The sequence below is a fragment of the Antrostomus carolinensis genome, unplaced genomic scaffold, assembly GCF_000700745.2.
Source record: "Antrostomus carolinensis isolate BGI_N321 unplaced genomic scaffold, ASM70074v2 scaffold26293, whole genome shotgun sequence".
NCBI classification, from domain to species: domain Eukaryota; kingdom Metazoa; phylum Chordata; class Aves; order Caprimulgiformes; family Caprimulgidae; genus Antrostomus; species Antrostomus carolinensis.
Window position 1 is genome coordinate 2,296 of NW_010304883.1, and position 16,826 is coordinate 19,121.

Here is a 16,826-nt window from a genome sequence, read left to right on the forward strand (position 1 = left end):
TCCCTTAATCATCTTGGTGGCTCTGTGCTGGACTCTCTCCAGCAGTTCCCTGGTTTAATGGCTTTTCTCTCATCCCAGAAGAAGGGCAGATGACTACCTTGTGATTATGACTAAGCTTTCCATTCAGTGTTTTTAAAACAAGATGGTCTCTAGAAAATAGTCAAGGGGAAAACAAAAATATATCAATAACTTTGGGCTGTTTCTTGTTTTTAGTAACTGTTGACTGAAGGAGACTGCATATGTTTTGTTAAAGATCAGAGTGTAGGACGCAGCCTTAGGTTTGTTTTCTACACTTGTTTGACCCAATGGCCTTACATAATCACGTTTGATAACTGCTTGGTACTGTCTTGCAGCATGATGTGCACACTGGAGATGCAGAAACCATGTAGCAGAAAGCTGTGAGCAGTTGTGGATTACCAGATTCTCCCAACAGCAGTAAGAAGTGAAGAATGAAGGCGGCTGGATTTATTTCTCTGTGGACGTTGGTTTCGCTGCCTTGCGGCCAGGTAGCAAATCCCGCGGAACACGAGGATGTAGTGAAGCACGCGATAAAGCTGCACCGTGGGAAAGGAGCTGGTATCGCTCAGAGAAAGCAGTGGGTGTTGGAGAGCTGCAGAAAACTGTCTGGCCTTCTTCGCCAGAAGAACGTTGTTCTCAACAAGCTAAAGAATGCGATAAGAGCAGTCGAGAAGGATGCGGGACTGTCAGACGAAGAGAAGCTTTTTCAGGTGCATACCTTTGAAATTTTCCAAAAGGAGCTCAATGAAAGTGAAAACTCAGTCTTTCAGGCAATCCATGGCCTCCAGAGAGCTCTACAGGGTGATTACAAAGATGTTGTGAATATGAAAGAAAGCAGCAGGCAGAGACTGGAAGCCTTGAGAGAAGCTGCAATTAAGGTTAGTTCCCCCATGCTTATTACTAGAGTATTAATATTCTCCTTGTGATTTTAATTTTATTGTGGCACGGTTATTTCAATCTGTTTTAATAAAAAATGCATCTATGTGGAAATTGTGGTGTTCTGCTGTTTAAAATGGATTTTGAATGAAGTATTTGTTCTCATTAGTAAAATTAGAAGTAATTCTCATATAGAGCTTAAAACTTACTAGCAGTCACAGAATCACAGAATGTGAGGGACTGGAAGGGACCTCGAAAGATCATCCAGTCCAATCCCCCTGCTGGAGCAGGAACCTAAATGAGACCACACAGGAAGGTGTCCAGGCAGGTCTTGAATTTCGTCTCCAGCGATGGAGACTCCACAACCTCCCTGGGCAGCCTGTTCCAGTGCTCTGTCACCCTCACTGTAAAGAAGTTTTTTCTCAAGTTTAAGTGGAACCTCCTGTGTTCCAGCTCACACCCATTGCCCCTTGTCCTGCCATTGGGCATCACTGAGCTAAAGGTAATCATATGACCTATGACAAATATTATGTTAAAGGGAAAGGAATACAAGAAATGAGTCAGTACACATAGCACAATCACACCAGATAAACCAGTGGGATTATCAGAATGGAAATGATGCCGTAAATTGGTGAAATACTGACTGTTTTTTCTACTTCAAATGAGAATTGCTCAACCAAAATCCACAATTTAAACAGAATTACTTCTTGCCTTTTATTTCCATATGTGTATAGCTGTGGGTAAATGCACAGGCAAGATATGAGGTGACTAGATTTTTAATCTTGGTATAGGACTCCTAGCCTAAGAAGTGGAGGTTTGGAAAACAGTACTTCCAAGAAAGAGCTGGCTGAGAGAACTTTACCAAGAAAAGCACAGATGAGTAACAGTTGAGCACAAGTACTTCATGGAAAATTTGAGTTCCCATGTCAATGCAGACCTGTGAGGGTGTGCACAATCTGCCTCTGTGTACTGGACTTGGTGGTGCTCAGGCTGGGTACTGAAAGTCTCCCATTGAGAGAAAAGATTGTTTAATTGATTTGGTATTTAAATTGCTCTTTTCCTTGTTCTGCCCCTCAACCACTGGAAGAATATATTAAGAATTTTCTTTATTTTCTGTCTTTTAAAAGAAAAAGCTGCCCTTGTGCAAGGGAGCAAGAGAAGGAAAAATATGTAATTGGGACATAGCATCTGAGTTGTGAGAATCTCTAAAAGGGGTTTGTGTGAGAGATGTGCAGATCTTAACAGGTGAAGGTGGCAAGAGACTGTGTGCAAGAAAGGTGTGCAGTGAATTATGGTAAGCAAAGCTGGTGGAAGTAGAAGCTAGGATGCAGACTTGGGAGACTGGAGTGGTCTGTGCAGTGAGAACAAAGACTGAATTACGACAAATTTGGATAGGGAGTAGCTTGGATCTAGGTGTGTTCCAATTAACTGCTCAATATGAGTTTGATATTGGCACTTAACGGTAGTGCCAGCCTCAGCTGCATAGAAATGGTAGCAATTATTTTATTTTTCACCTTTTTTTCCCCTCAGAGTTCTTGAAATAGCAGCAGTGAAGCTGTCCAGAATCTTCTTTCTCATTTACCTAGTTCTTGGCAACGTTGCTGTAAAGTACTGAAGTCCTCTGTCCTTGAGCCCAAGATGGTGCTTCTTCATTTTTCTCATGAGAGGAGGCCTGTGTGTGTGTTGATGTTTTAGATGTGTGTCCTGTCACAACTGTACTTCTGCAGAGGTGGATTGTGTGTGTAGGCTTTTTTTTTTAATATTACCATATCAAGATATTTACTCAAATGCGCAATCCTTTACACCCTTCCTGCTTATGTCAGCGCGTGGTTATTTAAACAGAGTATTTGTTGTTCTAACCTTAGAATTGTTCTATAAAGTGAAACAAAGGTTAGTAGGGAAATGCATGGCACAATGATGAGAATTACATGGGATGCATTTTTTTTTTTTTTGACTTGTTCTTACTTCAGGAGACACATATTAAGTTCAGTTTTGTTCCAGTTTAATTTTACCGTAATGCTGACTTTGTTGGTGTGCTCGTAAGACCTCCTTTCCATTTTTTTAAAGAGTGAATGATTGGAAAATACAAATTACTGTAGAGGGTGCTCTATTCTTATAGAATCATAGAATGGTTTGGGTTGGAAGGGACCTTAAAGATCATCTAGTTCCAACCCCCGTGCCATCAGCAGGGACACCCTCCACTAGACCAGGTTGCTCAAAGCCTCATCCAGCCTGGCCTTAAACACTTCCAGGGAGGGGCATCCACAACTTCCTTGGGCAACCTGTTCCAGTGTCTGACCACCCTCACAGTGAAAAACTTCTTCCTAGTATCTAATGTAAACCTCCCCTCTTCCAATTTAGAGCCATTTCCCCTTGTTTTGTCATTAACTGCCCTTATGAAAAGTCCCTCCCCAGCTTTCTTGTAGGCCCCTTCAGGTACTGGAAGGCCGCTATGAGATCTCCCCGGAGCCTTCTCTTCTCCAGGCTGAACAGCCCCAACTCCCTCAGCCTGTCCTCATAGGAGAGGTGCTCCAGCCCTCGGATCATCCTGGTGGCCCTTCTCTGGACTTGTTCTAACAGGTCCATGTGTCTCTTGTGTTGGGGGCTCCAGAACTGGACGCAGTATTCCAGGTGGGGCCTTACAAGAGTGGAGTAGAGGGGCAGAATCACCTTTGTTTTATTCTTCCCTTTGTTTTATTTCTGTTGAGTTGAAGTATTTGGGGGTTTTTAGTGTTGGGATATGTATGCATGCCTGATGCATTTCTTGCTGGTCCTGCTGCTGGGAAAAGCTATAGTGGAATCGTTCATGGTAGGGGGTAGGGAAGGAAGAAGTGCTGAAAATAGCTCCTGCTTTCCTTTGTTCCAGGAACCTGTGTGGAGGTTCAGGAAAAAGCAACAAAATCTTAACTACTTTTTACCAGCTTGTAATTTCTTGGGTGCCCACTACTCATTGATGGAAACAGTAACTCACAAATAGTGCAAAGACGCTTCCTGTTCTAAACATGCTTTTTTCATCCCTGGTGGAACAGTAGACAGCAACAGCAACACTGTGTTCTTAACCACCATTGCCCCAAAGTCTTCCTTAATCTTACCTCATTTTGCTCGTGTTTCTGGGTGTTCCAGTGTTCTGCTTAGCGCACAATCCTTATCTGCATTACCTTGCTTACAAGGTGTTTGGTGGGCACCTTGTGGTCAGATGTCTCCAGTCCCAGCACGAGTTGCGGACAGTTGTCGGTACTGTGATGCACTTCTTAACGTGTAGCGGGCTGTCAGGGATAGCTTGTCCTTTTCCTGGACACCATTCTCTTTGACTGTCCCACTCTACTGCCACGACACTGATCTTCTGTAGGTGAAAACAGAGATGCCACTTTAATAGACTACAAAAACCTTTGTCTTTATTAAGCAAAGGAACTTACAGTTAATCTCAGATTTTTCAAAGCTCTTCTTCCTTGTTATTCAGAGAAAGTTAACTTTGTGCAAATTGGAGCTTTATTTTTCTGAAGTTTACCTGTAACTCCATTCAGCCAGTTTGTCTCAGCCAACAGAAAGGACTGATCAGCTCCCTCCAGCCAAAACCTGTTCCATTTCTGAGGGGAAAGAGCCCTTATCCATTCCATTCTAAGTTGTTGCTGACTGAGGAAAGAATCTGCAGCTCATAGGGAGGCTGGTTTTTTACATCTCTCAAGCAAAGTCTGTCAGCAGAGAACAATAGATAAGAAATGTTTTTCCTTGAGGCTGTATGAGAGTGGCTGTGTCTCTTGCTTACGTGTTGCATAAGAACTAAAGCAATAGATATTGGGCCAAACACATTAATAGTTTAATTAATTTTCCCCAACTCCAGTTATTTTGGGAAGCGGGTGGGTAATTTTCATCATGCTGCTGTAACTATGGTGATTCTAAACACCAAGAGACAAGAGCCAGCGATTCTGTGGTTTCATCACAACCAGGAGTATTCACCTGACTGTCAGGATTTTAAAAGGGTTAAGCTGCAGTTATGGGCTGTACTGAACTCTTGTCTTGGCATCAAGGAATTGATTAAATTATATGCACATTCTTGCAGGTTTCAAGGGGGAAAATGCCCATCTGCAAACATAGGTGGAGGAAGGGACACTCCAGTTATTTAAACAGAGGAGTTTAGGGCCATTTTAGATGCCTGGGTTATCCAAAGTATCTGTGGGGTAGGTGGATAAAACACACAACCTAAGGGAGACCTGTGTTTTACCTGGTTTCTCACTGGGTATTGCAGAGCATCTAAAATGGAGACAGAAACTTGTGTTTTCTGGGAATTCAGTCTTACTTAGAGACTGCTGATATTTTTTGCCCAGTCTGTTTTTTCCATTGGTAATAATATTGGCTCCTAAAGAGCAGATTTAGGATCTCCCTCATCTAAATATTCTCAGCATCCTGAATCTAACAGAAAGGAAGCAGCCTGCCATTGCCTGTGTTTCCTCATTCATAGTTGTTCTCTCTCAACCAGTGCATCTTTAAGAGCATGTAGGTGTAAAATGAAGCATCTTTTTTTTTTTTTTTTCCCCAGAAAAACCCTCAAATTATACTCATCAATACACAAAGTATTAAATTTGGTTATTATCTTGGTAACCATCTAGAAGGCATGGTGTTAAGTCTTGATCAGTAAATAAAGCTTCTTTAGTTCTCTTTTTGAACCTGAAACTTGATAACTTTATCAGGGAAGCTACTGAAATATTTTTGCACCGTATCAGACTTTTAATTTTCCTACTTCTGAAGCCTAGAAATGGATTTTGGAAGCCATTAGTGCAAGTTCATAAGAGGCCCAAACTGAAAAGATGGACAAAGTCAGGTATTTTATTTTTGATAGGAAAAATGCTTCTTGAGAAACATAAACAGGAACCTCAGCTAGAGTACTTGACTGTTCATCTCTACTCTTTGCCAACTGCTTCTATTTTTTTTTGTAGCTGTTTCCACAGTTATTGTAATTCTTGAAAACCATAAACAGGCCTCTTCCCATGTTTATAAAATGGCTTATAAAATTAAGATTCATTGTGTTTTTCTTCCAATGTGTTTGTTGTAGCTAGTAAAGCTGTGCTTCCACGTTTATTGTGCTTCCCTGCTAAAGCATTGAGCTCTAAACTTTGCTTGGCTCTGAAATATTTCCTAGAGCTCCTCCGAGTAACTCCTTTCTTGTATTTTCTGGATCACAACCCTGGGGCAGATCCAGTGTTTAATGGATTAGAAAAGGCAATTGGTGGATATTTTGTTTGTTTGTTTTGTTGTTTTTCTTCCCCACTTGCCCCAGTGAAAATTACCACAGGAGAAAGCAATCTTCAAAATACCATTATAAAGTCTACACTGCTTTTGCAATTTCACTTGTAAGATGTTTTGTGTCAAAAGAAGCGTATATTTATGTCAAACGCTTTCCTGCTCAAAGGCCTGGCCAGCACTTTATCTGTGTGTTGTAAAATTCAACAGGAAGAGATGGAATACGTTGAGCTATTGGCAGCAGAAAAACATCAGGTGGAAGCCCTTAAGAACATGCAGCATCAAAACAAAAGCCTGTCAATGCTTGATGAAATTCTAGAAGATGTCAGGAAGGCAGCTGATAGACTGGAAGAAGAAATAGAAGAGCATGCCTTTGATGACAACAAATCTGTAAGTGGTCTCAGTCTTTTCATTGGTGTGCGTTTGTTTTTAGTTGATATTGTTTATATCAACTAAATTATAATAATTTATATCAATTATTGTTGATATTGATTTGTTTATAGTAGATATAAGGGTGTTTTCCTTGTGTTAAATTGCTGTTAGGATTTTAGTGACTATTTAAAAAAAACAAAACAAAACCCTTTTGGCTCTATATTTGTTTTAACTTCTCTTTCAACAGAGGAAAGTATTTAGAGGTAGAATGATCGTTTGCTAGGAGTGAGCAAATAGGAATAATCACTCCTTTTTACTAGTGATTTCTGTGGTTTTGATGTGAGTGGCCTTCCTCCCTGCAGCTGCCACTTTGACAATGACAAGTGGTGTCCATCTCACCGATACAGCCCGTGAGCGTTATGAGATCTCAGTGGTGGTGGTGGGGACTGATATTTACGCTTTGCAGGATACGGAGTTGACCATATTAAGCATAGTCTCCACTCTTTTCTTTTCTGTTTTGTTGAGAAAGTTATGGGAGAACAAGAATCCCTGCAGTTAGTTTTCACAGGTTGGGAAAAGATATATTGTTCAAGGTAAGGACCTGAAGTGTGTTTGTGGAGTTCCTTTCTTCTACTTCTGAGTTACTCTGCTTTTCGTACCTTGGCCTGTTCTCATTGTTCACTGTTTCTGTGTTGCATGATGGACAGTATCCCTCAGGTAAGGCTGTGTCTGTGTTTGGAGCTGGGAGTATGTCGGTTTATTCTGGTGTCCCATTGTGCCAAGCTCGGAGACTGGCTGCCTGAATCGGTCCTGTTTTGCATAAACATGGCCTGCAATTTTATTTGGCTTTTGCTTCTGAAAGGTTTTTGTTGATTTGCAGGGTGACTTCTGAGACGAGCATAGCTTGTGAATTCTGTTGAGGAGGAAAAAGTCGCTGTGGTTTTGGCCATTTTTTGTAGTTTCACTCTACTGAGTGAATCACAGAATCACAGAATGTTGGGGATTGGAAGGGACCTCGAAAGATCATCCAGTCCAACCCCCCTGCCGGAGTAGGAACCTAAATGAGATCACACAGGAAGGTGTCCAGGCAGGTCTTGAATGTCTCCAGAGAAGGAGACTCCACACCCTCCCTGGGCAGCCTGTCCCAGGGCTCTGTCACCCTCACTGTAAAGAAGTTTTTTCTCAAGTTTAAGCGGAACCTCCTGTGTTCCAGCTCACACCCATTGCCCCTTGTCCTACCATTGGGCATCACTGAGAAGAGCCTGGCTCCATCCTCATGACATTCACCCTTAACATATTTCTAAACATTAATGAGGTCACCCCTCAGTCTCCTCTTCTCCAAGCTAAAGAGACCCAGCTCCCTCAGCCTTTCCTCATAAGGAAGATGCTCCACTCCCTTAATCATCTTGGTGGCTCTGTGCTGGACTCTCTCCAGCAGTTCCCTGTCCTTCTTGAACTGTGGGGCCCAGAATTGGACACAATATTCCAGATGCGGCCTCACCAGGGCAGAGTAGAGGGGGAGGAGAACCTCTCTCGACCTACTAACCACACCCCTTCTAATGCACCCCAGGATGCCCTTGGCCTTCCTGGCCACAAGGGCACAGTGCTGGCTCATGGTGAAAATGAAAGCCGGTTTTTATTTCGTGTGCACCAGCTCGCAGCGGTTGTCCCCAGTGGGAATCCTACCTGGCAGGAGCAGCAGCAGGAGCAGGAGCAGCAGCAGGAGCAGGAGCAGCAGCAGCAGCAACGGGGAAGGGACGCGGTAGCTGGAGTGCCCTCTGCTGTTCCGCTGGGGTATGACGGCACGGTTTGGAAAGACCAGGGATGAGGTTTCTTCTGCTGCACCTGTTAGTTGGCAAAACGCCAATACATCCTTTTTTCGCCAGCGTCTCTCTTCGGTTTTCTGCTTGTATCGCTATTCATGAAAGAAAAGGAATCATGAATTGCAACCTGGAGGACTATTTACATGTCCATCTTTGCAAGAAATATCTAGCATGTTTTCTCTTAAGCTAGAGAAAAGCATGGGAATATTATAACAGAGAAGCTCTAATAGAATCATCAGTAATCCGATAAAGATACAAAAGCCTCTATTAAAATATAATCAAATAGAAAAGTGTAGTAGGTACAAATGAAAAAAAAAAAAAAGAAGAATTTGAGCTACCCTCCTTAATGCAAAGCAAGAGTATTTACACACTGTATTCTGTTATGTGCAACTCGCTTTCAGGATTTGCTGTTTCAGGAAATAAAATAATGAAAATAAGCACTTTTTATAATTTTGTTCAAAAATTTATTAGTATTTAAAAGCTCATCTGAATCTGTGCCATCTACTCTTGCTCTTCTAGCACAGTCTGTCTTTAGTCAGTTCCCTTTTCTTTTGTAAAAGTAAAAATGCACCATAGTATCTACACAATGTATGATTTATATATGTATTTCACAGGAAAAAACAGTTTGTTTTTCATAATTGTCTGAATCTTATAAACATCTTCCCTTTTTTTTCCTAGTATTATTTCTGACTTAGACTGTGAACTCCACTAGATGAGGAATGTATTTACCCAACTGCATTGCTTTTATATTATCCTTGATACATTTTTAACTTTGATGCAGAGAAGTTTGGTTGGTTTCCAGACACATAAGCCACCAAATACAAAAGAATGTAGCAAACTCAATATCAGTTTGAAGTTCCAGAGCTTCAAAGTAGGTGCTTCACCGCTGATGCATATTACAAGATAATTTTGCTTAGTGAACACAGTTGCCAATGTCATAACATTAAATTCCCAAGAAGACATTAGAACAGACGTTGGATTATTAGCATTTTGGTTTTTAGGCAAAATAATAGTCATCTGCAAGATGGGGACACTGCACTGAACAGTGAAATAATTTCAGTGTGAACATCAGTATAAATTTTAAATTCTGGAGCCCACATTTAACATTGATCTCTAAGCTCTGTTTTGTTGTGCCTGGAGTAGTAATAAGGGTGTAGGAGAGGGGGTCAGGAGCAAAGGTGACAGAAGAACAGTAGGATTGGGCACTTATTGTGTGTATTCTGATTAGAAACAGTTCTTCATGTTCGCTGACTGTGGGGAAGTCTTTCTTGTTACTCCAGTACTGTGAGAATGGTTTGCATGTATGTGGCACGCAGCTGCTGCTGCTTTCTCCCATCAGCTGAAAACGTGGTTTGGTCTCTTGGACTTAGCAATGGACACCTCATTCTGGAATGCAAAATAGCCTGGTAAGTGGGGAGCTTAGGGAAGTAAAGGCAAAATATATATAAAAACACAGGTTTTGAGCAAAAAAGGGTGAAAATAGAATTTACATAATGCATGAAAAGAAAATGGTCATCAGCCTCTCACTCCAACAGCTAAAAATGCTGATGTTTGAAGCAGCTGTTTTATGCTTCTAAATAATTCTGCAAACTTCGTGATTTGTTGCAAATTCCTTTTTTTCTGTCTGATTTTAGTGACTTTCCATTCTTCAGAGGCCCATCATATTGCATGATGTACAAAACCAAGGGAAGAGGTCATTCCCATGAAAAAAGTTTTTATTTAATTATACACAAGTACAAATGTAAGGAGTGGAAGAAAAGAAGTTGCAGGTTAAATATTAAATATTGAAAATGCTATATTTATCTGAACAATTTGGGGAAAAGTGCTGGGGAATCAGCAAAGAAAAATGAGTGTTTTACAGATGGCTTATGTGAATGTATTTCTTTGTTAAAATGGGGAGGTGTTTGGGCAAAATATGTCAGTCCAGAAAAGCTGAATGTGTTGTAGTCAGTCATTGCAGTGACAACAGCCTACTCTTTACTGGAGTCTAAAAGAAGTAACAACCTTAACTGTTTCTCAATATTGGTAAAATCTACAATATTTAAAATACCATGAATGATAAATCATCCTAGTGTCTTCCACTTTGTAATTACAGGCACTGAAGACAGAGCTAGGTAGAAACAATTCTTATCTTCTCTCCTTTAAATTTACAGGACAGTGACTTTTTTTTTTTAACTTGGACTGCAGTCATTATTTCAGATTATTGTGAACTGAATATCACTTTGTAATCTCTCGTTATTTTTGTTTAAGGGAATAAAATGTTACATTTCAATCCAACTTTTTGTGTTCTAAAAGTGATAAAGCTTTTTTAAAAAAATATTTGAGTTTAGATGCCATTGAAAATACTGAATTGGAATTTTACAGCTTTGAAACTCTGTCTCTATATTTTTTGATTGAACAACTTGACTAAAGAGGTATGGAAAAACCCTAATTTTTAAAATGTAAAAAAATAACCTTTTCGGTTATGGACATCAAGTTTTTATAAAGAGACTGAAAGACTTTTATAAGAAGAAACTGAAGTGTGTTTAGTCAACAAATTTTGGAGCAACTTTAAGCACAGCTAATAGTCTTTTCTTTTTTACTGTAGGCTTCATTGACACCTTCACGCCCCTGCCCTGGGCCCTGTTAAAAAAAATTCTTTTACTTACAGGTAAGAGGTGTTAACTTTGAAGCAGTTTTAAGGGTGGAAGAAGATGAAGCCAACTCCAAAAGAAATGCTTCAAAAAGAGAAGTAGAGGATGACTTAGGTCTTAGTATGCTTATTGATTCCCAGAACAATCAGTATATCCTTACCAAGCCCAGAGATTCAACCATTCCTCGTGCTGATCATCATTTCATAAAGGTAGTAATTCTAGAGACATTCCTGTTGTTTGTTTTGGTAAGACTTACTCCCACTAGTTTGCATGCTACTACTGCTTGACTGAATATAGTTTGAGCATCCATCCCTCTGAAGCTACCCTAGCATTCATGATTCCCTTGTCTACTGGTAACCTGGCTAACGTGTTCCCTGCTCCTACTATAGTCTTCACAAGACTGATTGTGGGGCTGCATGGATCCTCTCTGGTTTTTATTTGATTTAACTTGTTGCACCTTTGGGGCAGCATCACTTCTCTTAGATGGCACAGTGTTAAAGCAAACTACTGCTGTGCCTGAGAAGACACTTGCATATTGTCACTAGAGAGAATTTATCTCTTCATGTCTTATGATGAAAAACAGGGATACTGGAAAATACATAGACATGGGTTTTTATTGTATTAGTGCTTCATGAATAATAACTGGATTGTGATTTAAAAAAACCCACAAAAAAACAACCAAAAAAACCCAAAAGGCAAACAAAAAAAAAACAACAACCCAAAACCAAAGTGGATCTGTTTCACCATTTTGTTTTAACATAAAGTTGTGTTTTCTTTTCACAGGCAGTATTCTACATTTAATTTTACCATGCTATTTGTCTTTTGAAAGATAGTAGTCTTTAATTTCATCACAAATTAGTGTGTCCTTTATATTAACACATTTGTAAATCTTATATATTTAGGATATTGTGACAATAGGAATGTTGTCTTTGCCATGTGGCTGGCTGTGCACGACAATAGGATTGCCAACCATGTTTGGATATATTATCTGTGGAGTACTCTTAGGACCATCAGGACTAAATAGTATCAAGGTAAGTGTGCAGCTTGCTCTTGACTGTTTCATTTATTGAAATGTTTAAAAGTAGTTTTAAAGGGATATAGTATTGCCAACCTCAAAATGTATTTAAAAAAAAATAAAATCCTCAAACCTGGACCTTTGCAAAATGAGGTCTTAAAACTTTGTCTTTGAATCACTTTGTTTCCAGTTGTTTTTCTCCTATATAATCATGACATAAGCAATTGTTGAAAGTGAAACCTGAAGATTGCATGTTGTGGGGTTTTTTCTGTTTATGTTTTTTTTTTCTTTTTATCTTTAATCATAAAGCATCACATTGAGAGCCAAATTATTTAAATGATATCAAATAGTCAGGAACTTGCAAAAAGTCAGTGTTGGCAGTGGAGGAAGTGTCTAAAACAAGTAGTTCCCTGAGTAGCATGGCTTGGCTTCCCAGAGAGTAATTTTGCATCTGTGTAGTTCTTTCATCCATCCTAGTCACCCTGGTTCTTTTCCAGTCCCCTGCCCACATTCCTGAAGTCTCTTGAACCTTTTTAGCTCCATTACATGTACCCTGATGGCTAGCTGGATGTGAAACCATGGGCTGTGGTTGGTTAGACACTGCATGTATTTTGATTAGTGCTCTGGTGTGCATTAACAGATTGTTTAGCTAACAGGCAAAACAGAACACGTGTTAAGGCTGCATGGCAATGTCCAGTGAAGTTATGTGTGTCTGATACACTGATATCCAAGTACCTGCTTGGAATTTACTGTCTTTGCAACCTCCACTCTTAGGCAGACTGTTGTTGAGAGTGACTGTTGGGCTTAAAAGCAAGTAGATGAGTAGAAATTGTAGGATTTTGCCAATTTTGTATCTGAAGAGAAGGCTACAAATACTACACTTTCAAAATTTAATATTCTAAAATTGAGATTAAATAATGACCTTTGTGTCATACATAACTTCTGGATTGAGAAGGTCTGGAAAACTTGACCACTTAGACTGAGAAACAAGTTTGTAAGATTGGCTTTAGAAGGGGATTCAGCAATCAGTTTTCAGAGACTTACACTGAGGAAGGCGATGTGGTCAGAACAGAGAGGAGGAAGGTTTCTTTAGGACAGTTTCGTAGCGAGCTGCCTGTTTCTTGTGGAGCTATGATTATATGTTACTCATCTGGATAGTGTTCCTTTTGACTGGGTCTCTTGTTCATGCCCTCTCCTTTTGTCTCTCTGTACTTGTGGTAGTTTGATCCGCAGGTAGGACCATGCTGTCCTGCACTCACTCCCCCCACCCGGTGAGATGGGAAGGGAATCACAACAAAGGGGCACCGATTAGGATGAGGACAGGGACGGCTCACTCACCAGTTATGGTCACGGGCAAAACAGACTCAACTTGGGGAAGAAAAATCAATTTAATTTGTTGCCATTCATCTGAGTAGCACAGTGAGACATAACAACCACATCTTACAACACCTTCCCCCACCCCTCCCTTCTTCCTGGGCTCAAATCACTTTGCTCCCGATTTCTCTACCTTCTCCCCTTGAGCGGCACAGAGGACAGGGAATAGGGGTTGCAGTCAGTTCACCTCTGCCGCTATTCCTGGCATGAAAGCCCAGGCACAAAGTGTTCCAAAGCAGCTTCCCAGGGAGTCATGGACCTCTTCAGGCTCAGCTCCCAGCTCCAGCATGGGGACATCCATGGGCTGCAGACTCACCCCCTACTCTGGGGGTCCACCCCCGCTCTGGTATTGAGCGACTCTTGGGGTCACAATTCCAGTCTCACTTGCCCTCAAGCTCAACTTCTCTGCTCCAGCATGGGTCCTCCATGGCCTACACGTGAGTCTCTGCTCCGCTGTTGGAATCTCCATGGGCTACAGGGAACTTCCTTTGCCTTCTCCTATTCCATATGGTAGAACTGGATATGAGTCTTTGCCTTTCCCCCTCCTCTTGTTTCCTTTGGCCAGCTATTGAGAAGTAACTCTGGAATGCAAGCCTTGGAGCTTTAATAGCATGTGCATAAAACATAACCTATTTATTTTCAACAAGGAAGCTAGCTTACCTAGATCAATGCACATGTGCATTTTGAGTGACCAGGACTAGCCAACCAAATTATCTAGTAGCAGCCAGGTCATGGGGAAGAATGTTTGAACCCTAAAGATGCTGAGGGAACTTCTGATGTCATATGACCAAGTAAACAACCTATGGAAACATAATGAGAAACAATGTGGTTTTTTAAGTGGACTTATAATTTGTATGATGAATAAACTGCTGTGCACTGATTTTTTTTTTATTTTTTTTCTTAAAGTCTATTGTACAGGTGGAGACATTAGGAGAGTTTGGTGTATTCTTCACTCTCTTTCTAGTTGGTCTGGAATTTTCTCCTGAAAGATTAAGAAAGGTATTTTTGTATAATACTTCTACATTACAGGATTTAATTGCTAATGTGCAAATTATAAGTTCTATTTCAGATTTTTACATTCTCCCTGTAATATGCTGGTGTAGCTTTGTACATTTTTAAAAAGACACATATGACATTTGCTTCTTCTCTTTAACTCTGGAAAGAACAGAATGCATTATTTATTTAGTGTCTCAAAAAAAACCCTTTACTATTCCTCTTCATTTTAGTAAAACGGTTTGATAACTAGAAAAATCTCACACCATTTATGGCAATCCATCTCTGATTATTTTAACATGCATTAACATGCAGTTGCTGTTATGGAGCATCCAGTGATGTTTGCCAGTCCTGCTATAAAAAAAAAATCAGTTTGTTAAGTACTGCATACTGAATTGATGATACGTGCTGTACTGGCTAATAAACTGATTCTGCACGTAGGTTAGCACAATCTGGAATATTGCCTGATATGGCCATCAGGATTCAGCAAGAAGGTACAAGTTTCTTTTGGTCCTAATTAAAAAAAAAAAAAAGAAAAGTATCTCACAAATTAGCTAGAATTTTAATAGTGGAAAATACTGCTGTAAAATACGTAAAGACTGTATATATGTAAAGAGTTGCATTGTGTGATTTGTTCCTGAAGTGGTGGTTGTGAATTCATGAGACTATAAAAGGTTTAACTGAAATGTGTTAAAATTTATGAGCATTCAGCTTAATCTGCTATTTGGAGTCCATCTAAAGTCAAAGATAAAAATCAATAATTCAAGGATTCCTACGGTGTAGTATGTAAATTGTCACTTCAGAATCGTGTGTGGAGCGGGCTGCTGGTATTGATCATGATCTTTGCCACTCCCATTTTTCCCCCACCCTGGAATCGTGTCAAATAACTGGTCTTCCATTTGATTATTTTAATACATTTCAACCCATACTAGAGCCTTGGCCCTTAATTCGCCTGTGAGCTCTAGGAAATTTGCCTAATTCTGGTAATGAGCCTTCTGACATAGAATATTATCTACTAGGCATAATAACTTTATGTTATGAGTTTTAGGATGTATAGGATGACAGACTGTTACTTCTGTGGCCCAGCACTGCAGCCTCAAATCGTGCATCTTTAACTGCTTATTTGAGCTGAAAATCATTGTAACTTATCGGTGAGAAAAGTGTCGTCAGACTTTATCATAAAACTTGTTTTCTTACCGAGGTATGGAAAATATCTTTGCAAGGACCCTGCTACATGACGGTTCTGATGATTGCCTTTGGTTTACTATGGGGACATTTGCTCCAAATTAGACCAACACAAAGTGTCTTCATTTCCACTTGTTTATCTTTGTCGAGCACGCCATTGGTGTCAAGATTTCTTGCAGGTAGTGTTCGAGGAGATAAAGAAGGTAAATATGATTTTAAATATGGACTGCTGTAGTATCTACAATAAAATCTGAAAGAAGGTGACTTGGTAATATTATGAGAGAAACTAGTTAAAAAACTGAAACAAAACAAAACCCACTGTTAAGTCTGTTTTACAAGCAATCATCCTCCTGTAACGCTGACCAGTGTTTTGTATATTCTTATCAGGTATGCCTGCTATTTACATAGCCAGTCCTCTTTGGAGAAAGACAGTGTAGCCCAGTCAGTACTCTGCATGTTAAGAATTTGGGCCTACAAGAAAGCTGGGGAGGGACTTTTTATAAGGGCAGTTAATGATAAAACAAGGGGAAATGGCTCTAAATTGGAAGAGGGGAGGTTTAGATTAGATATTAGGAAGAAGTTTTTCACTGTGAGGGTGGTCAGACACTGGAACAGGTTGCCCAAGGAAGTTGTGGATGCCCCCTCCCTGGAAGTGTTCAAGGCCAGGCTGGATGAGGCTTTGAGCAACCTGACCTAGTGGAAGGTGTCCCTGCTGATGGCAGGGGGGTTGGAACTGGATGATCTTTAAGGTCCCTTCCAACCCAAACCATTCTGTGATAAGAATTGACTTCACTGAGAGTCTGACTCCTTATGCTTTTTAAGATGTTCCCAGGTTAGACCATTACTACCAGTCTGTTATCAGGACAGAAAGGCTAACAAATAATTCACATCCTTCTTCAGCAAACTAAGACCAGCTCAAGTAGTCTTTTGTAGCCAACAGCTTTTCAAATAAGTACCTTCAAGTGCTGTATTGCTAGTTTCTCAAAGACACCTAAATACTTCCTTTCAAAAGTTTTGCCATCCTGCTTTCTTCCACTTAAACTTCCCTCATACATACTGCATTAAAGTTCTCCCCACCCCCTAGAATATTCACATTCTAATGCCTGAATTCAAAGTGTATATTTTACACATGCTGGTTCTTACATGTCAGTTATTCTAAAGACTGTATGTCTTCAGTAAAGGAGTTCCAGTAAATGCATAACTACTGCTTAACTGCTAAGCAAGGTCTGTATATTTATTGTGTAACAGAAACTTCATATGAATATTTTAATTATATTTTAAATATATATTTATTTATAT

At 40.1% G+C, this 16,826-nt stretch overlaps 1 protein-coding gene across 1 annotated transcript; it reads left to right on the forward strand.

Moving 5' to 3' along the window:
• Window positions 1-350: 350 nt before the first annotated feature.
• Window positions 351-15,762, forward strand: SLC9D1 (solute carrier family 9 member D1). The gene is made up of 6 exons (XM_010164629.1): window positions 351-896; window positions 6,343-6,522; window positions 10,978-11,169; window positions 11,863-11,991; window positions 14,256-14,348; window positions 15,544-15,762. Exons 1-6 carry the CDS (start codon window positions 450-452, stop codon window positions 15,760-15,762), a joined length of 1,260 nt encoding a protein of 419 aa, XP_010162931.1. The 5' UTR covers window positions 351-449.
• Window positions 15,763-16,826: the final 1,064 nt, after the last annotated feature.